The sequence below is a fragment of the Cucurbita pepo genome, unplaced genomic scaffold (genome assembly GCF_002806865.2).
Source record: "Cucurbita pepo subsp. pepo cultivar mu-cu-16 unplaced genomic scaffold, ASM280686v2 Cp4.1_scaffold000193, whole genome shotgun sequence".
Lineage (NCBI taxonomy): Eukaryota > Viridiplantae > Streptophyta > Magnoliopsida > Cucurbitales > Cucurbitaceae > Cucurbita > Cucurbita pepo.
Window position 1 is genome coordinate 59,776 of NW_019646460.1, and position 22,436 is coordinate 82,211.

General features: G+C 34.5%; 2 protein-coding genes across 3 annotated transcripts; one reads left to right on the top strand and one right to left on the bottom strand.

Moving 5' to 3' along the window:
* Positions 1-2,338: 2,338 nt before the first annotated feature.
* On the bottom strand, positions 2,339-5,498 carry LOC111784396 (B-box zinc finger protein 24-like). 2 transcript variants are annotated; one of them, XM_023665106.1, is made up of 3 exons: positions 4,879-5,498; positions 3,861-4,160; positions 2,339-2,856 (listed from the first exon to the last, which is right to left on the bottom strand). In XM_023665106.1, exons 1-3 carry the CDS (start codon positions 5,059-5,061, stop codon positions 2,629-2,631), a joined length of 711 nt encoding a protein of 236 aa, XP_023520874.1. In that variant the 5' UTR covers positions 5,062-5,498; the 3' UTR covers positions 2,339-2,628. The 2 variants fall into 2 exon arrangements, with proteins under 2 accessions (XP_023520874.1, XP_023520873.1); XM_023665105.1 differs by having other exon boundaries at positions 2,339-2,859; positions 4,879-5,492.
* A 4,603-nt stretch (positions 5,499-10,101) lies between these two features.
* On the top strand, positions 10,102-16,645 carry LOC111784388 (metal tolerance protein A2-like). Its single transcript, XM_023665095.1, has 2 exons — positions 10,102-10,228; positions 15,207-16,645. The coding sequence occupies exons 1-2, from the start codon at positions 10,214-10,216 to the stop codon at positions 16,455-16,457; spliced, it is 1,266 nt and encodes a 421-aa protein (XP_023520863.1). The 5' UTR covers positions 10,102-10,213; the 3' UTR covers positions 16,458-16,645.
* The last annotated feature ends 5,791 nt before the right edge of the window (positions 16,646-22,436 follow it).

The following is a 22,436-nucleotide window of genomic DNA, read 5'->3' on the forward strand; positions in this document are numbered from 1 at the left end:
TGCCTGCTAGCGCAATAGAGTATTTTGGATGTGGCTAGTCAGGCCACAAAGCTGCATAGTGTCCATACCAAAAAAATCAAGACGCCAACCCATTGGTAATGTAAAACTGAGAGGTTGGGAAGCTCAGCAACATAGCCCAGCAATAGCCCCTACGACTATGACTAAGAAGGCAGATGAGTCCGACACAGTGGTAATAGGTACGGTGCCCATCTTTGATCATTTAGCATTTGCGTTGTTTGATTCTAGTTCCATGCACTCTTTAATCTCTAAGAGATAGATTGAACATGTTCACTGAGAACTAGAGCTTTATAAATCACCCTATTAGTTTCCACACTTGTGGACAAGTTGTTGTTGGTCACTCGTAAAGTTAAGTAAGATAGTGTGACAGTTTTAAGATGAGTCCTAAAGGCAACACAAATTGTCCTGAGTATGCAAGACTTCGAGATCACCCTAAGGATGAGCCGACTAGATGAAAACCACGATTTGATACACTTAATGCTTGAGTAGTAACCTTTAGACCCTCGACAGGGGAGAGCTTCACGTACGAGGGATTAGTTCCAAGAGTACCATTAAAGTTATTACCTTCTTGAAAGCCAAGAAGATGATTAGCTACGATGCATGGACATTTCTAGCTAGTGTCACGAATATCAACAAAGTACAGCGAACAATATCTTTAGTACCACAACTTTGGAATTGAGCTTGAATTAGGAATCACATTGATCTCAAAAGCAACCTATAGAATGGCACCCGTGGAAATAAAGGAACTAAACGAATAGTTGAAGGTGTTGCTAAATAAGTCTACATATGACCTAACATATCATCTTGGGGAGCTCCCGTGTAGTTTGTAAGAAGAAATATGGATCTAAATGTTTGTGCATATATTAGAGTGAGTAAAATAAGGTCATTATCAAGAATAAGTACTCTTTATCCGTACTAAATGACTTGTTTAACTAGTTCAAGGTGTCAGTATTCTCTAAAATTGACTTGAGGTTAACTTATTATTGCATGGGGATTAGAGAGGAGTGTTAAGTTATGGAGTCTGTATATATGGTAAATGACATGGATAGTAAATGACGATATCTAGTAAAGTTATATATGGTAAATAGTTATATATATATATATATATATATATAGTAAATTGAACTATATATATATATACACTTTAGATAGTGTTTATACATACTTGAAGTCATCAATATAAATCTAAATCTAATATTTCTCATTGCATTTTCTCTCTCATATTCTTTGTGCTCACCTATATCGAGTGTGAGTTGTTGTGCTGTCTTAACAACTGATATCAGAGCTATGCAAAATTCACTACAACCTGTGAAGATGAAAAGCTCAAAGATTGAAATTGAGGAGTTTGATGGATCCAATTTGAAATATAAACATTGAAAATTATCTGTACTAGAAGATCAGATGGAAACTAAGCTACATAATCGAAGTAAATAAATTATGGAGCTATAAGGATCGAGATAGACGAACGTCTCGCTTGAAGGAATTTGCCAATATCATAATCTTTTGGTGAGTACCTTTTCTACTTGGTAATGATAACAAAAATTTTACAAAATGTGTCTTTCACTTATATATCCATACTCGTAATTAGTCAACGTGGAATTCCAAACATTCTTAACGTTACACGATATTTATCAAATATTTCGTTAATAGATATAAACATGCCCAAGAGGGCAGGAGTGTCAAACATGCATTCGACGGAAAACTAAATCCATGATTTAAAGTCCCTTGTTGATTTACCAAAATTAATATATTTAATTATTTAATTACAATAAATCAATAGTAATTTATTTAAATATATTTTTTAACTCATTTGGACATAAAAATTTATTAAATAAATGAATTAGTTATTTACTAAATTATTAATTAATTAGCTAAAAATATCTTAATTAGAGTTAGTGGCTTTTGAATAATTATAATTACTTATTTATTAGCACTAATTTTAATTAGCTCATTCATTAGTTTATCATGTCTTTAAAACATAATTAATTGGTTCGATTTAAAATTAAAATTAGTAATAAAACATATAATTATTTTTTATTTTTTTAGTAATAAGTTACAATAATTATATAGAATTAATCTGATTGTAATGTATTAAGTAAATATTTGCAATCAAAAGTTTATATAAATTTATTAAAATAATTTATTTGAATATAATTATTAAATTTGATGACAGACTAAACTAAAAAAATCTAAAATATGGTAGATATTAAATTAGTTAAAATTATTTTAATAATTTAACAAACATTAATTATCTAAAATTAAATAAAGTAATAACAGAAAAAAAAAAATATATTATGATTTCAAACATATCAAACAAAGCTTTAAACAAACAACCCTTTTAATCTTTACAACATGAGTTACCATTCTTTAATATAATCTTATATTTTTCATATAAGATCCAAAAGTTATAATAAGGTAATAAATAAGGTACAAAAGCAAAAGAAAATGTTACAAAGACTGAACGAATATTCTAGCCACAAGATCAGAGCAAACTACTATAACGCATACTATCAGATGTCCATGTCGATAATACTATACATAGACATTTTGTAAGATTATAAACTCTATTTTTCACAGGCATACCAATTCAACATCTGTGCATTTCTTCGTTCATCCAAGATCAGGAACTGTAAAAAACTCCTCATCGTCTACCATCTCGATCCTGGGCTTTTTGTATGACGTGCTCGACTTCGTCGGTCTGCATGTGAATGCACTACCTGCGTGTGAAGTAGGAAGCTCCGGAACTTCAGCAGCAGCTAAAGCTTCTTCAGGAACCTGCTCGCCAAAGAGGCCCATTTCTGCTAGCCATTCTAACTCCCCAAACTCTAGTTGTTCTTTCTGCTGCAGTAATGAAACTTGGGGATAAGTGTGACAACCCAATAATCATGATTACAAGAAGTAACTATAAATCAAGTGATGTAATGCAATTCTTCGTGAAAAGTTTGCCTCTGTGTTAGAAACGGTAAGGAACAGAAATCTCTAAAGAAACTACAGGCATGGATCCAAAACAAAGCCAGCCAGTGTTCTATTATTGTTTTGGAGATTCCGCTTCCCATTGGAAATACAGTTTTGCATCAGAATAACCAAATTTTGGAAAACGGTGCACGATATGAATTTAAACTAACAGATGTTGTGAGATCCAAATGAATCAATTTTTATAAGGGTGTGAAAACCTCTCCCTAACAGATGCGTTTTAAAAACTTTGAGGGAAAACCCGAAAGGAAAAGAAAGCCTAGAAAAGACAATATCCAATAGCAATGGGCTTGGGCCGTTACAAATGGTATCAGAGTCAGACACCAGGCGATGTGACAACGAGAAGGTTGAGCCCCGTAGGGGGTGAATTGGAGGTTCCACATCGATTGGAGATTGGAACGAGTATCAACGAGAACACTGGGTCCCAAAGGGGATGGATTGTAAGATCTCCCACATCTAGTTTGGGGAAGAGAACAAAACATTCTTTGTAGAGGTGTGAAACCTCTCATTAGCAGACGAGTTTTAAAAACTTTGAGGGAAGCTTGAAAGAGAAAGCCTAAAGAGGACAATATTTGCTAGCAGTGGCTTTGGCCGTTACAGATGTTTAGAAACTTTATGCTAAACTAGTTTCATCTTTGGGAGAAAATGCCAGAGTACCTCTGAACATATGCAGGAAGGTTCAAAAAGTTATGGTTTCTAAATATGTAGAATTAATTAAACAGGAGATGTTGGTATAAACTACATTTCACTTCATCTCCACTATTTTTCATCCAAAGAAGAACAAAAAGCTCACTTCCTTTGTTGCAGTATGATCAACAAAAAACAAACAAATGGATGCGTAGAAGGTGAAGTATCTAGCTTTTCTTTACCTTGTCAGAGGACTCAAGATCAGAGAAGTGGAGAAAGTCATCAACAGCCCATGGGGATGAGAAGTTAGGAACTTGTTGTGGAGGAATTTTAGCAGGAACCTGAGGGTTCTTCGGATTCGGAGGTTCCATCTTCACCTTGTCGACGTCCTTCATGCAACTTGAGCTCATAGCCACTCTGATTCCAGTGGCTAGGAACCTCTGGTGGTTTGCTGAAAGACTACCAGTTGAGTGAATTGGTTCATCACAATCTTGACAAAATAGTGCTCTGTCTTCAACACAGAAAATGAAAGCCGCCTTGTCCTGATACCGAATGAGATATAGAACACTCAGCATACCGAACGACATCCCTCAAGCGAAATTTGAATATTTCAATACCGACTCTCTACAATTAAACTACTTGAATCTAACAAACAATGATGATTTATAACAATCAAAGTATCATAAGAACAAAGTATGATTACGTATTTGATTTTCTTGGTTATTCAAAACAAATACCAATTCTGGATCTTGAAGCCGTTCAAAAATCAATCTCATTAGCATAAACTGGCAATCCAGGAGAGTTAATTAATCAGATACCAGAGGAAATGATTATCTAGGCAACAGCAACCACGCAGTAAAACGACTAGACTTGAATTGATATCATATCATGTCATATGTTACAGAAAAAATTTGCCATAACTTATAAGCTTAAATCTTTTAGTATAGAGATAAATTAACATGGCATCGGTATCAAAGATTCTAAATCCGAATCCCTATTACTAAAATTGAAGTAAAGACTGAAGATCCTGTGTTCAAACTTCTTTCACTTGTTGAGGCTCTTACTAAATTTCAATCTCACAAATAAACTTAAACCTTTGGATTTAGTAGTGATTTAAGTAAATGCTATTGAGATACTCATCGACGCACCCGAAATCGCTAATCTACACTCATTATATCATACCATTCACCATGAGATGAACGAAACTAGCAAATAAACGAGCAATAAATCAAAAGTAGAGCATCAAAAGATCGAAATTACTTGGCATATATCGCATTTGGGGAGCTTGGTGGAGAGGCACTGAAGGAGAAGCCTCTGGTGTTTACTCGCAAGCTTATTCGCAGCATGAACTTCAACATCGCATTTCGCACAAAGCGCCGCTTCATCCGCACAACAAATCACAGTAGCAGGAGCTTTCTCACAAACATCACACTGTATTTTCATCTTCACACTCCAGATTACCACCGCGATTCAGAATAGATTCCCGGAAATCCCTCTTCTCCCGTTTCCTACTCCGAGATCATCAACTCCACGAAATTCGGAGGAAAAGCAGCAACTCAAAGCACCGCAGTGCCGGTAAAACACTGCCGCCGGATAAATCCAAGAGAGAATCGAAGAGAAGAAAAATCGGGAAGGAAGGGGATAGAGAAAGAGGAAGTATATGGTGGAGGATTGAAGAGAAAAGAGGAAGGGCAGAGATTTTGGGAAATGAAGATGAAGAAAGATGGTGAAGACAACAAGGCGGAAAGGAGTGGAGGCCATTTGTGTGGCTGTGGAGCTTGATTGGTGTGTGGCTGTGGAGCTTGATTGGTGTGTGGCTGAGGAATTTGGAAGGCTAAGACATTCCTTGTCTAGAGATAAACCATCTTAAAAAAAATTTACATAATTAGGCCTACCTTATATGCTATGAAACTTCCATTACTGATAAGTTTATATGAATTTTCTTCGGAAGGTTCATGAACTCGCCAAAATCAAAACGAGTTCTTCTTTCTTTTCTTTAATCATAATATGGAAAAGAGGTGGTGGGACATCTTTTGTTTGTGCTTGGTGCTAAAATTTCCTTGGTTTCCTCGCTCTTCGTTCTCTTGCTCTTTTATTCTTGAACTTAGCGTTCTCGGTTGGTGGAACGTACTTAACAGAGATATAGCATGTTCATCCATGACTTTTGTGAATCCCTTATATTACATCCTTCTCCATATCTGAAAAATCTTAAGGAATCACTGACTCTTAAGAAGGGAAGGTAGTCCATAGAATCGACCGCCGCTTGTATTTCAAGTATGAAAGTATAGATTTAATTCTTCAACTATTCGATAAGCATATGTTGTTAAAGTTTTTTTTTTTTTTTTTTTTTTTTTCGCTAAATGAATAACTTTTGTAGAGTTTCTAACTTGATTAGCTACATTAGTTGGATCGATTATCTCGTGATTGAGTTTAACTATATGGCTCCACTTGGTTCATTACATTTTCCAAGATCGGTGCAAAAAATTTGTTTGGTTGTTCACAATAATATACGCAAACATATGCATTCACACGTATCGATAAAGGAATGATTGTCGTTTGGAGAAACCATATTTTCAATTTTTTTTTTTTTTTTTTTTTTTTTTTTTTTTTNCCAATTTGGTTACAGTTATCTCGATTTGGATTAGAAGAATAAATATAAAAAAATTTCGTGTTCTAGGACATATTATTATGAATTGACATCAAAAGGGTCGAGAATCGATCAAAAGTGGCAAAAAATCGGCCAGAAATAGAGGTAAAAAAAATCACAAAAGAAGGAAAATGAGGAAATTTTGGCCATAACTAGCTTTGAATCCGAAATCGGAACGTGATTTAATGAATATTAGTTCCAGATGGTTGAGTGTGATCTCCTTAAAGAGTATAAGTAGCAATAACATAATAAGACTAGGGTGTTAGAGACAATTTAGCTAGATGATGACCTAAGACGGAATGCCTCCAGTAGTCCCTAATGCTCTTCGATCAAGCTAGAATAAATGAGTCATAATAGAGAACCCTGGAGACATGAATCCACGTCAAAGCTACCAAGCCACCCTAGGGACCTAAAAGACCACCACAACAACCTAGGAAGACAAAGGTAGCGTCCAAGCCAATAGTAGTTGGTACGACATCTACAAAGCTTCCATTTCCCTTTCCACTCTAGTTTCAGTATTGTCGAGCTAGGTATAGGACCGATTAAGGGTGTGTGACCTAAAAGTTCAATTGGATTACCTTTCACGGCAGTTCCATTCTAAGACAAATGTGGATGAAAGGGTGGCAACCAAATCATATAAAGTTTTAATATAGTTAACCAAAATCACTCGACACGTAACGTCTTTCTATTATAGAAATTATAAACGAGAATATAATAGTGGTGCCCAACTTTGCTGCCCACTACAAAATTTCTTTAAGCTATAACTTTAATAAATCATAGAATCGGAATCTAAATTCGGCACTAGATAACTTCAACATTTTCTTACGACATGGTCACGATTCAGAATTTAGATTCGGGATAGCCTCGACGTTCCTTTGCAACATGATCATACGGTCACGTTACTTAACCTTAAGGTTCTAAAAGTAGAGACTATTCCCACAAACCAGCCACATAATATTCTTAAATGGATCAAGATTCAGAGTTCATATTTGGCACGTGATGGCTCCGATATGCTCACATGATCACGTCATTTAATCCTCACTTTTAAAAGCAAAGCACGTTTAACCTTAGAGTTCCTATAATTGAATCACTAAAAAGGAAGGTGCAACTTGTTGACATAGATAGTAACTTTCAACTCTTTTAATCTTTTTTAGTCGTTGTATCCTAAGGTTTGCTTTCATTCGAATATAGTTTCGATTTATTCATGTATCTCTTTCTTACTCACGTGTCACATGATTTATGTCTGACTCGATTATTTATACAAAACTTGATATTATGAAATTACTCGATTAAGATAATAAATAAATTGATAGTATTTGAATGATGAATGAGCATATAAGTTGTAGGATGCTTATCCACAATAAAGGAAGTGCAAGAAATTAAGAGGAAAATGATATAGCAAAAGAAAAAAGAAATGGAATCTTTTTATATGCTAACTTGAAAAAGAAATGGAATCTTTTGTTCCCGATAATGTTATAACTTTAACCTCAAAATTGTGTTCGAGATTTAAGAACTTTTCAAGTGGTAGAGTCTGATGTTTAGTTATGGATTGAATTTGTAACCGCTAGCAGATATTGTCCTTTTTGAGCTTTCCCTTTCGGGCTTCCCCTTAAAGCTTTAAAACGCGTGTGGTAGGGGATGATTTTCACACCCTTATACATGGTAGAGTTTGATGTTTAGTTATGGATTGAATTTGTAACGACCCAAATCCACCGCTAGCAGATATTGTCCTTTTTGGACTTTTCCTTTCAGGCTTCCTCTCAAGGCTTAAAACGCGTGTGGTAGGGGAAGGTTTCCACACCCTTATACATGGTAGAGTCCGATGTTTAGTTATGGATTGAATTTATAACGACCCAGATCCACCGCGAGCAAATATTGTCCTCTTTAGGCTTTCCCTTTCGAACTTCCACTCAAGACTTTAAAACACTGGTGGTAGGGGAAGATTTCCACACCCTTATACACGGTGGTTTGTTCTCCTCACCAACCGACATTACAGAATTTATTTGATTTGTAATTAATTGAAATCAGCTATAAATAAATTCTACTAGTCGTGAAGTTTTCCATTCCTGTGTCTTCACTTATATGTCCCCTTGCATCTTCTCTCTCTTATTCTTCATTCGATCTCTAAACTCTAAAAATATTTAATAGATTATGAACTTTTTGTTGTACTGATTTGGACATTTTCTCGATTTTAGCTTATGTTATTTACATTTGTAAATTAAAGTTATAAAACTTTGTGTGTGATCATGTGAAAATGGGTGAAAGGTAGTCGAAATAATACAAGAATGAGACAACGAAAAAGAAAAGACGGAAACTTTTGTCATCCAACACACAAAGTTTAAACTAACTGTGAGTAAGTAATACCTAGGAGGATATACGTATAAACCAATGCATTCAAAATCACAACTTTTTTTTCGTGTGCACTAAATAGTAACTTGTACGAACACAGATTTGTTGGGTATATATGAATGAAAATAGATCGACACAATGAAAGTAATAACAAAATGCGATGAAATAAATTAACAATGATATTGAGGTCAAGATTCGAGTGTCAGTTACCTTGTGCTACACTTGTTTTGATGATGAAAGATCCTATTAAATCTCCAATGCATTTCTCACAAAATTAGTTATTGTAACGACCATAATTCTAGTGTATGTGAGACTGGATCGTTATTACATGCATATCATGACCAGCGATGTGTCGCTTTAGAAGCCCGACATCCATAGAGCAATACACTGTATAAGTACATCAGTCTTCTAATTCTTTCATTCTTTGCTACTCACCTTTCGACTTACCTCATCAAGATTGACATGAAAATCTCACTTATTTGCTACTCAATTTCGCACTTTCGTTCTTCTTCATTTCAGCTCTAGTTTGCAGTTTCATCGCCGGTTCTTCATTAAACTAAATTTTTTTTGAACAACCTTACAGCCCAACTCAAACCCAACTCAAAAATTAAAGATTAAGTTGGGATACCGATCCAACCATCCTAAACTTTTAGATTGGTCCAAGAAAATCCCTCAACCCAATCCGACCTGACCCATGTACACCTCTACGAAAAGTATCGATGAAAAAATAGTCTTCCATGGTCCCCGCAAAAACCAACATCCGACCAAAGATCTCGTCTTTACCTAGGAAAAAAATGCGTATTTCATTAAATGACTCATTCTTCTCCGAGCCACATACAATAATCAAGTCATACTACATTCAACATGACTTATGGGACCCTATTTCATGATCGGGACTCTATTTTCATTCCTGAGTGTAGCTAGATGCATAATATTTCTCTACGCATGATTCATATACATCGTAAATGTACATGTTTGTATAATGAATGATTGGAGGAGTAATCTATAACATCCTCTTTCTTTAAGAGGGACTGAAGCCACGTATATAAAACACGAATATGAGTGAAATAGTTACATATATTAGTACCCAAAAGAAATACGTGACAAAGGCTACATAAGCATGAAAAATATAAGGAAAACAAAATAAAAACTGACTTGGATCTACCCGTCCTCTATAATCGCACGACTTTATTGCAAAATGAAATACAAAAGATTAGACGAATTGACTCCCGAGAATGATGTCATCTTTAATTATGCAGCTCTCGAACGCTCCCCAACTTTGATGGGCAACATACAAACACCTGAAAGAGAAAGTGTATTTATATATTTTATATATTAGTGAGAGAAAAAAAAAAAAAAATTAAAATATTGTCGGTCGAGCATTACATACATGCATGTGTTAAAAATGAGGTAAAAAAAAAAGAAAAAAAAAGAATATAACCAAACAAAAATGAATAAATTTATTTATTTATTCATTTTTGTTTTGTTTGATTGTTCTTTTTGAAGGCTCAACTCACTTTCTCCCTTTCGCCTCTTCTTTTCTTGACGTTTCTGTGGTTTTGTTTTCAGGGCTTTCATCTCCTCTCAAGTTGGCCGCACATGCAAAAGAGAGAGGTAATCTTTCTTCGATTAAGCTCTGTTCGCCTTTCTTTTCCACTGATTCATTTCGATTTTGCGCTCTTTCTTTCTGTGCCTTGCATTCTTCCAACGAATATTTTGAATTTTCGTAGTTTGAATCTCCAACGAATTCAAAACTGATGCATGGAATAATAATCGATTTTCACTTGCAAGTATCCGATTACATGGCCTTGGGTTTGATCGTATAACTGTGTATGCTTCAGATAATTTATTCCCGTTTCTGTGTTCTGTGTAAATGATATTCAATAACCCTTTTTCCTTTTTGTTTTTGGCGTTTTCTCCTCATACATTATTCTTTATTTAGATTTTCTTTTTCCGTATTCATATAATCAAATACAATCCGTTTTCTGGGTCGGAAAGTTGACAATTTTTACCTTTGTTTACACTTCTTGCGTTGCTACTGCTGCTCTAGATATATATATATCCCTTATGTCGGAGCTCTTTTGGTTTATCTTTTGGTTTTTTACTGATTTGGCTATGATTTTGTCTAACATGTGTACGGAATTATGATTGAGCAACCCAATCGTGAATTTAGGGATTGGTTTCTGTTACATTCATAATATGTGTTCTCTTAGCAGTGTAATTTAACAGTGTTTTGTTTACTTCCCTTTTGTTTTGTCAGTTGTATGCTGTTTTGTTTAACCGTTTATTTCCTTCTTAAGGTGTGTGTTTCATCATAATGCTTCGTAAAGATCCTGTTTCGAGATTTGTATTATTGTGGTTTCTTCCACTGGCTATTGATTGCCTTCGCAGTTTTACCATTTCAGCTTGTTAATAGCTTCTCGATTCATAAGAACCATAGAATTCCACATCTAATGTGCCTTAAATATTTTTCTAGAGAGGGAGGTCTCATTCAGCTTGTTGTTATATGTACTAAATTCTATTTAAACTATAAATAGTTATCAACAAGTTTTTTCGTTCTTTTTTAGATAACAAGAAATGTAATATTTTTAATGATAAGTTGAACTTTCACTGAGAAAAAAATGAAAAATACAAGGACATACAAAAAAAGAAGAGAATTTCACCAACAAAGGGGGAAGCCAGGTCCCAAAATATGAACAAGGGCTCCAATCCCATATAATAAGGACGGGCAAATAATTAGGGAAACATATAGTCATCGGGAATCAAACGTTGCTAAACGATCTCTTGTCCCTTGAAGATTCTGTTGTTCTCTCACACTAAAATCTCCACAAAATTAAATAGACCCCTGGCTTGCCACAGAAAACAACCATTTTACACGTAAAGGCAAGTAAAGAAGAAGCTCCACAGTCGTCTTCCTACAACTCTACAAGCTAACAAAGTTGAAACTGAAAACCTCAAGGAAACCACCCCAAACAACTTCGGGAAATCACACCTCCAAAGTAAATAATTAAGATCCTCCTGGTTTCTTGCAAAGAATACAACAAAGAAGCCTAACCAAATAGGAACCGTTGACCAAAATTTGATCTAAGGTGCTAAATCTTCCATGCATAACTTGCAACACAAATAACTTAACCTTCCACATGGAGGAAAAAATAGTCCTTTGACAGAGAGGGGCTAGCCATACAACAAAAGGAGTTGCAAAATAAGCTTTTCTAGGGGGCTAGGACTCAAAGACGGACATCCCCTATATGAAGCATGAAACAAAAGTCTGCGGGATAACAAAGCCAACACATCTGTCATTTCTCTATTAGTCAATGGAAGACAAACCCGAAGAAGGAGAACTGGAGTCTCAGCCAGAGAAAGAATAGGGTTTGTTGTATGATTTGTCGATGAAGACAATTGATATAAATAGGGAAACAAAGGACATGAGGGTCTATCCCCAACCTCCTAACCTCCCAAAAGTAAGTATTGGTCCTATCTCTGATCACGTCAAAGACAAATTGGGACACGGTAAATAATTATTCTCATATGTAATGTCAATAAGTAAGGAGCATGGTACGTGCCAAATAGACCATGCCATTTTCAAGGAAGGAAAAAAAAAAAAAAAAAAAAAAAAAAAAAAAAAAAAAAAAAAAAAAANTAGCTTAGTCAAATTGCTCTCTGATTAAGACAATATGATCCTCTGGAGAGAATGGTTGAACCTCTCTCAAATTGGCTCTTCATTGAATCATTCCCAACTTTTGTAAAGATTTGGCTCTAGAGTCATTGATCTTGTTGAATGTTCTCCTTAGAAGCTAGAATACTTTAGTTTGGCTAACATGTCCGTGCTGACAACTTGGACACTCCAACACTTCTTCCTTATGTATCAGGCTTGATAGTGCAATAGATGTGTTATTAGATACTAGTTATGCCAAGTGAAAATAGGTCCAACATTTGTTAGACATGCATTGAACACTTGTTAAGTAGTCATTTTTCTTTTTGATAGTGAAATATATCAAACCATTTTTCTAAGCATATAGATACATAAACTCATTTCACGTCGAATTTCCTATTTTTGTATAAAAACAATATATAGTTTAATAAATGTGTCCTTGCCATATTTATATCCTAAATTAAAAAAATAAAAAATGACGTGTCGCCTAGTCTATACCGTGTTTTATATTTGTATCTGTGCTTTGTAGATGTTCTTTCTTGCTCACTCTATCAATAGCGCATGCTGATTCCTTTTCTTTTCTTTCTTTCTTTCTTTCTTTTTTTTTTTTTTTNAATGAGTACCTATTTTCCTATGGACTTTTAAAGGGAAGTGTGATTGATATCTGTTAGACCAAATAGAATCATGAACCTCTTTTATATATATCAATGCATGGCTATCATTTTAGATTTTTTGGGGGAAAAAGGCAATGAAAGTGCCTATAAAAGTTTATTAGAATGAGAAAAAGTAAAGGCATCATTTCAAATTTCCAACATTTTTCAAGCAGAACAGAAAAAAAAAAAAAAAAAGAGGNAAAAAGGGGGATTTAAGAATTTTCTTAATAAATATACTATGCCTCCTTCCGCAACTATATATTTGGTTTTCTCCTTCCAAAATATTAAAGGTGAAATCAAGTTATTGTTTAATCTCACACAGTGTGCCTACAAGAAACCCAAAAAGTCTGACACCTCCATATTTCTTTGCACTCATTTTAGCTGTACCCTTTTTGCCTATTCTCTTCCTTTTTCAGGGTATATCAACATTTTACTAAGGTCTCTCGCTTTTCCTCTGGGTGTTCTTTTTTGTGCTCTTGTCTATTTATTTTATCATATGGAATCAATTTCGTTTTGCTGATGCTTAGGCTTTTGGGGATTCTTCAGATATTCGTTCGCAATCCCTTTTTGGATAATCGTATTGGGTGTTCTTCAGATACTCTATAATAACTAAAGAATATGTTACACAAACTATAAGGGTAGGATTTTATAAAAGGGGGGTAGAGTAGATTATTAACATTGAGCTTTGTAGTTTGTTCAGCTGAAGAGTAGCTCACCCAGTAGTCTTAAACTTCTATGCCTTTATAGGAGATGATAATTTTATTAGGAGAGTTGTCTACTAGGGAATACAACAAACTCCATGTAGACTGCTTTAATTTGGATTTTGAACGTAAACTTATTGATTCTCCAACTGCAAATCCCTTCTAGTGAATTGAATATTGTAAAATTCTATTTTACTATTGCAATGCTCTTTATGCAGGAAACTGAATATCCTTGCTCCAAAGTTTCTTTTAATAGAGAATTGTGAGTTTACTAAGGAATCATGCAATGTTTGCTATGTTCATCTTTATGCATTTCCAATTTCCATCATTATTCTTCTCACCTGTCCTCTACGCTTGTTGGTCGGTTAAAATTTCTGTTTCTGTCAGTACATTGGTTGTTTTCCTAATGCGAGTGCTGTGTTTGGGGAGGGATGTACTAGGGTTAGACAATTATCCTGTGAGAATAGTCCAGGTATGTCCAAGTTGGCCTAGACACTCATAAATATAAAAAAATTGTTAGAATTACATGTTTACCTAGTTTTTTTATGGTGCTGTTAGTCCAATGAGAAAACGGACCCTTCTCCCTGTTCATTTCCCTTCCCAAATTCTGGCATTTGAAGCAAATGATATTTGATTCACTTTAGTGCTGACTTAATAACTGCATAAAATTATTTTGAGATAGTAACTAGGTTAATGAATTTTGATCAACAAACAATATGCGCTGCAAATTACATTGGTCAATGGTTGTTAAAATAAAGTACATTTCACGATTATGGTATCCCATGTATATAGTTTGCATTAGTTTCCGTGTAACTAACCAATATCGTTATGAAAACTTAATTGCATAAGAGTGTTTCTACTGTTGGATCCTTTCAAATGCATTGCTTGTGAAGGATGTGTTTGTATCTTTCCTATAGATCTCCCCGTCTTTTTTATTGGAAATCGGAAATGGATAACTTATTTGCATGATCTGAAGCACCAAGTTCCTTTCGAACTGCCTTCTGCCTAATGAAGTTCTTTGGCATGTTGAATTGATTTTGAAAGTATGATTTTCAGTGACTTCATGTTTTTGTAGTTCAAATTTCCTGACTGATTGTTCTGAATGCGTTTGATTTGTATCACGTTTCTCACTTTTTTTTCCCTCAAATCTTTACCTGTGTTTTTACACTTGAAATCCCTTTGCAATGATTTGTGGGTGAATTTATTTGATTTTATTTTATTTTAAAATTACTAAGGAATTGTTTTAAGTTACTTTGGATTGATGGGGTAAGAGATGGAATGTTAGGTTTATATATGTGATGGAATTGATCATCCTTTCAGCTGCCTTAAAAAGTTGAGAAGACATATTAGTCTTATCATGAGCTAAATGAATCATGATGCATTGTTAAGTTATACATGTAGTAGGCATCGTTCTCATTTTAAATTCTTGTAGGATTAAGAATACTATTCAGAACCGAGATTTTATGCCCTTGCCTATGAGCCTATCCATGTAAATATGATTGTTTTAGCTCGTTAGTTTGTGTTTCATATTTTTATTTCGATATCTTTGAGTTCTCCTGTAAACATTTTTTCTTATTGAATCTCAGATGGAAGTGCAAGATCATGGTCACATAATTGAAGTATGTGGGGATGTGCAAGCTGTAGGGCCTAGCATTGTGGGAAGTAAAATTTGTGGGGATGCACCCTCTTGTGGATTTTCTGATGCAAAAAATAGTTCAAATGATGCAAAGGAGCGAGCTGCATCCATGCGGAAGCTTTTCATAGCAGTTGTTCTCTGCATTGTTTTTATGAGTGTAGAAGTAGTGGGAGGTATTAAAGCAAACAGTCTTGCAATATTGACTGATGCTGCTCATTTGTTGTCAGATGTTGCTGCTTTTGCCATTTCTTTGTTCTCACTCTGGGCCTCTGGTTGGGAGGCAACTCCGCGTCAGTCATATGGCTTCTTCCGCATCGAAATTCTTGGTGCTCTCGTTTCCATTCAAATGATCTGGCTTCTTGCTGGAATCCTTGTTTACGAAGCTATTGTCCGACTTATCAATGGTCCGGGTGAAGTCAAGGGGTTGCTCATGTTCGCTGTGTCTGCATTCGGGTTAGTTGTTAACATAGGTATGGCTCTGCTGCTAGGTCACGAACATGGTCATGCCCATTCTCATGGTCACAGTCATGGACATGGCGAGCATGACCATGGTCATGGCAAACATGAACATGGCGGTGAAGGTCATGGGCATCATCATGGGATAAGTATTACTACGCACCACCACCACCACCATGAAGGAGGAAAGGGAGCTGCCAGAGATCATCATGCTCACAAGGAACCAGTAACCACACCCTTGCTTGAGGGTTGCTGTGAAGATGGAAGAAGTCATTCACCAAAGGTTATCAAGATGCAAAAGAAGCAACGAAATATAAATGTACAAGGGGCTTATCTTCATGTACTCGGAGATTCGATCCAAAGCATTGGGGTGATGATCGGCGGGGCAATCATATGGTATAAACCCGAATACAAGATTCTTGATCTGATATGCACCCTGATTTTCTCTGCAATTGTGCTGTGCACAACAATTCAAATGCTTAGAAATATCCTGGAGGTACTAATGGAGAGCACGCCGCGAGAGATTGACGCAACAAAGCTCGAGAAGGGTTTGTGCGAGATGGATGAGGTAGTTGCAATACATGAACTGCACATCTGGGCCATAACTGTTGGGAAGATTCTATTGGCATGCCATGTTATAATAAAGCCGGAGGCTAATGCAGACATGGTATTGGATAAGGTTATTGATTATATTAGAAGAGAGTACAACATAAGCCATGTCACCATTCAGATAGAGCGTCAGTAGATAAATGGTAGTAGGGATCTGTTTTGGATTCTCAAGTATTAAATGTTTTCATCTTGGTTTCTTTTTCATCCTCTTCTATCTCATAAGAAGGAAAATGAGTTACTATTGAATGAAAGTTTATTATGATCGTTTAGATGTGCTTGTACAACTTGGTATTAAAATAGCAAAGGAGGAAGACGACTTGGGCACTTGTATAGTTGTACGTGTCTTCGATATTGATAGTGGTTCTCTCCATTTGAAAAACAAAATAGTGGTTCCTACAAATACAAATGGTTCTCAATTTGAAAAATGAAAGATAATTCTAGGGTTCTAGGGTAGGGCAGGCTCTCCAAATTTAGAGCATGCCCAAATCAATTCTAGGTACTTAGTACTTAGGATTTGATACCAAGATCCAATTCTAGAGCAGGCCACAAAGATGCAATATAGGGTCGATATTGGAGCAGGCCACAAAGATGCAATATAGGGTCGATATAGGGTCGATAAAGTAACTATAATTGTCAGCCCAAAGATTCAAGCTTTTGTTGGAGCAAGAAGCCAAATTAACACCTCCCGATACAAAATTTGAATCAGATAACGCTATCTAGAGTAGGCTACAAAGATGCAAGAGCAAGAAGCCTTGAATCAAAGAAATTAACACCTCCCGATACAAAATTCGAATTAGATAATGCTATCTAGAGTAGGCTACAAAGATGCAATGTAGGGTCTGATAACAAATTGACAAGGTAACCATAATCATCAGCTCAACGATCCAAACTTTTGTTGAAAAAAGAAGCTTCGAATTAAAGAAATCCAAGCTTTTGTTGAAGAAAGAAGCCTCGAATTAAAGAAATTAAACACAACTATCTAGAGTAGGCTACAAAGATGCAATGTAGGTTAAACATAGCTATCTAGAGTAGGCTACAAAGATAGCTATCTAGAGTAGGCTACAAAGATGCAATGTAGGTTAAACACAACTATCTAGAGTAGGCTACAAAGATGCAATGTAGGATCTGATACCAAATTGACAAGGTAACCATAATCATCGGCCCAACGATTCAAGCTTTTGTTGAAGAAAGAAGCCTTGAATTAAAGAAATTAAACACATATGGATACAAAATTCGGATTAACTAAGAGATAATGGTAGAATTATATTACCTTTAAGATCAAAGATGTAAAAGTAAGATTTAGAATCCTATTCTAAATTGAGTCATCCTACCATCGAACTTGATAAAGACTTATTGAATGACTCACATGCAATCTAAATGAGATCTCAATTTCATTCATCCAAAATCTAACTTTTACATAATAGTTGTGAGTATTTATAATCTCTCCACTAAATAAATTTTCAATTCTTCCCATGCCCCAAGTTAGTGACCATAATCTTATCCTCATCTCTGTAAATCTACACAAAAGAAAAGTCAATTTGACTAGTAACTTCCCCTTTGCCCATTACTAGAATTATGAAATTAAAAATGTTAAATAAAGTTTTCTAATAACTTATTAATTAAGTACAATTTATAGCAACTTCATCCACTAATTCAACCATGCAAATATTCACTTTTGAAGCTCAAAATGGTCATTTCTCAATCAAATCAGCTTGTAACATATGAAATAATGGTTGAACCGAGCCTATTTAACTTTGTATATGAAGAACGTATGCTTATTGAATTTTCTTGGTCTTAGATCGTGTAATAGGTCAAGTTGAAAGATTTGGAACAGCGTGATCCTTATCATCTTCCCCCTCTTTAAAATGATTCGTCTTTGAATAAAAAAAAATCATCATGTACATCAAAAGGACTCAAGTCAGCAACATTGAAAATAGAATGTACTGAAAGTTCTCCCGAAAGATCAATTTTATAGGCATCGTTATTAATTCTTTCAAGAACTTGATAAGGATCATCCCATCTTGGATGGAACTTTGTTTTCCTTTGAGATGGGAATCGCTCCTTGCGAAAATGTATACAAACTGAGTTACCGGGTTGAAAAATGACTTCCTTCCCTCAAAGCAACTTTGAAATTTTGTTCCTCAATTCTCTCCTTCACCTCTTGGTGCAATGTGAGGTGAAATGTTTTGATCAAATCAACTTTACTTTTGACCTTCACTCACAAAAATATGCTTCACTCACAGAAATATTAGAAGGAATAAGAAACAAATCAAGAGGCACGAGTGGATTAAATTCATAAACAACATCAAAAAGAGAACAATGAGTGGTACTATGAATTGTTTTATTATATACGAACTCTGTAAATGACAAACATTCGTTCCCAAACTTAATATTCTTGGAAATAATAGCCCTAAGCAAGGCTCCTAATATTCTATAAATCACCTCAGTTTGTCCACGAGTCTGAGGATGTCATAGAATTGAAAACAACAATTTGGTACCTAATTTACCCCACAATACTTTCCGGAAGTGACTTAAAAATTTAACATTGTTGGATGATGGAAGTCCCACATCGACTAATTTAGGGAATGATCATGGGTTTATAAGTGAGGAATACTAACTCCATTGGGATGAGGCGTTTTGGGGAAGCCCAAAGCAAAGCCATGAGAGCTTATGCTCAAAGTGGACAATATCATACCATTGTGGAGAGTCGTGTTCGTCTAACAAACATTTCTATCCTTAATAATTATTCTAGAGATTTCATCCCTAACCATTATTCTATACTACTCTCCTGAAGAATAAATCAGCAATATGTTTTGGATTATGCAATAAAATAAGTCATTTTACTAAATCTGTTTAAGTCATTTTACTAAATTTGTTTACCACAATAAAAATACTATCTTTACTTTATTTAGTGTGCTCCAAATCAAGTACAAAATCCATAGAAATATTAGTCCAAGGTTCGTTAGATACATTCAAAGGAGTATACAATCCGTTTAGTTGTGATCTAGATTTAGTTTCTTTGCCTTTAAAACATTGGCTACAAACTTATGAACATCATGCTTCATCTTCGGCCAAAAGAAGTGTTCATGCAACCTATTATAAGTTTTATAAATCCCAAAATGTCCGCTACCACCATGTGTTTCTCTTAAAAACAATATCTTATAAAGCAGTTAGGAACACAAAGCTTATTTATTATTATTTTTTTTTTCTTTCTTCTTCTTCAAGACAAGATGTATAAATAGTTCAAAAGTTTTGATCATCTCTATATAATTCTTTAATATGTTTAAGTTCAAGAATTTTTGTACTAACAGAACTAAAGAGATTTACCTTCTACATAATGCATCAGCTACCATATTATACATGCCTTGCTTATAATTGATGACATACGAAAATATTTCAATAAACTCTACCCACTTTGCATGCTTACGATTCAGAGTAGATCACAAATTCTCTAGGCCATAAGTAATGTTGCCACGTGCAAACTAAAACAAACAATTCTTTATCATAGGTAGATAGTTCAATGCTGCCCCATTTAGTTTTTTCACTAAAATACAGATGAGGGTTTTCTATCGTGCATCAAAACAACACCTATGTTTAAACCATTTACATCACACTCGATTTCAAAAGTTTTATTAGAGTCAGCAAGACAAAGACAAGTAATAGTATATTGGTTAATTTCTTCTTAAACTCATTGAATGCATTCTCTTACATTTTCCCATTTAAAAACAACATTCGTTTTCATTAAGTCATTCAATGGTGTAGCTATGGTGTTAAAATCTTTTTGAATCTCTGGTAGAAAGCTAGCTAACCCATGAAAGTACTGATTGAAAAATTAGTTAGGACTTAAGCTTTCTCTTTATATATTTCATTCCATTCTTTACTAATATGGAGTCAACAAAGTTAACTTTCTTCCCATGCAAAAACTACACTTACTAAAATTAGCAATCAAAACGGTTCGTGCGCCACATTTTTACCATAAATTAAAATATCATCAAAATAAACTGCTTTCCTAGATATTTTCTAGGAATATTATTAGCACATAAATGTAGTAGTAGCTAAATGCTTTCCTAGATATTCTCTCGAAATATTATTAGCACATAAATGTAATAGTAGCATTAGTTAACGCAAAAGGCACTATTCATACCATTCACACTTAATTTTGAAAGTTGTTTTCCATTGAAGTTGTTTTCCATTCATTTCCTCTCACCATTCATATGTTTCCATTGGTTCCTAAATTCTAATTTGATAGATCTCAAAAGTTAACTCTTCTTTTAATGCAAATAAAATTTCTCTTTTTTAAATATAATAAAAATCGTCATGCTTCACATTTTCCGATAAAGTCTTAGAATAAATTAAAATATCATCAAAATAAATTGATTTCCTAGATATTCTCTCGAAATATTATTCGCACATCAATGTACTAGTAGTAGCATTAGTTAGTACATAATGTACTGGGAGTAGCATTAGTTAACCAGAAGGCATAACAAGCCATTCCTACACTTAATTTTGAAAGTGGTTTTCCATTCATTTACTCCCTGCACTCTAATGGGATGATATACAGATCTCAAAAGTTAACTCCCAAAAACTACACTTACTAAAATTAGCATAAAATTTCTCTTTTCTAAATATAATCAAAACCGGCATGCTCCACATATTTAGGTGAAGTCTTAAAATAAATTAAAATATCATCGAAATAAACTGCTGTCCTAGATATTTTCTCGAAATATTATTTACACTGGTAGTAGCATTAGTTAACCGCATAACAAGGCATTCATACAATCCACATCTAATTTTGAGAGTTGTTTTCCGTTCATTTCCTCCCCCATTCTAATTTGATGATATCTCAAAAAAAATCCCCATGCAATTCATCAAGCATATCGCCTAGGAATAGGATGTTGATACTTTACAGTGATTTTGTTGATGACTCTATTGTTCAAGCATGCACCAAGTTTCATTTTTTTTTTTTTTTTTTTTTNACTCAAACTTTCTTGTAAATAGCCCTTCTCCATGAGCTTTTCCACTTCTCTCCCACTTGCCTTTGAATTTCTTTAGTCTCAGTAGGATTGACTCTATAAGCTGACTTATTAATAATGACAGCCCCAGAATCAAGTCTATTTTATGTTCAAATTCCTGTAAAAGAGATTGAAATACACGTCAAAACCAAAGTTATTATAGTTAGAGATCCAACATCCTTTCTGGTACAAAGATGATATTTTGTGAAAACAGTGTCTTTCTCACCTCTCCAACCCTAACCAAATAACTCACTTCCTTTCTTTTTCAATTACATTTTTTTTTCATTCTTCTTTTCACAATTTTTTTCTTTTTTTTTTTCTCTATTTTTTCACTTAATTATTGTCTTTCTTTCAAATTTTTTTCCCTCAAACTTTAGTTGATTAGCAAAGTTGATTAGCAAATACATTGGCAGAACTCAAAGGTACAAGAATAATTTTTCTACCATATTTTATAAAAGAATACCTATTCAAATAACCATCATACATGACATTCCTATCAAATTGGCAAGGTCGACCAAACAATATGTCTCCAACAAGCATTGGTAACACATCACAGAGAACTTCATATTTATATTTTCCGAAGTAAAAGATATTAAAGCTTGGGAAACTACCTTCATTGTACCACTATCATCGAGCCATTAAAGCTTGTAAGGTTTAGTATGGTATTGGGTTGAAATTTGCAACCTTTTGATCAACATGGTACTTACTATTGGTGCAACTTCCACTATCAATGACAAGACTACATGGAGTCCCCTTGACTAAACACCGCGTGTGGAACAAGTTGTCTCTTTGATTATCAACATCATTCTCAGTATCTTGAGTTTTAAGAAGTCTTGTAATAAGTGTCAAATGACTCTTATCTTCCAATTCCTCATCTTTCTTATGGATTTATTCAATTAGCTCATTGATCTCACCTCCATTTTTCTCGTCTTGGTTCATGATTGTACAAACAATAGTTAAATATGCTTAGGATCTCACACACTCAATTCACTGATTTTACACTCCGGAACACTCGTGTTTATTCCACATAGAGGTAGGTTATTTGAGAAAATGACTAAATTATGATCAAGGTAAGCTAATACATGGATAAAACAATTCTTATT

What these genes read in the sequence shown, in the direction of transcription:
- LOC111784396 (XM_023665105.1), bottom strand. Translation starts at nt 5,061, where the DNA reads ATGAAAATACAGTGTGATGTTTGTGAGAAAGCTCCTGCTACTGTGATT. An exon ending in CCAAATGCGATATATGCCAA is followed by an intron (nt 4,161 to 4,878) that starts GTAATTTCGATC and finishes ATTCGGTATCAG; the next exon opens with GACAAGGCGGCTTTCATTTT. An exon ending in ATCTTGAGTCCTCTGACAAG is followed by an intron (nt 2,860 to 3,860) that starts GTAAAGAAAAGC and finishes TCATTACTGCAG; the next exon opens with CAGAAAGAACAACTAGAGTT.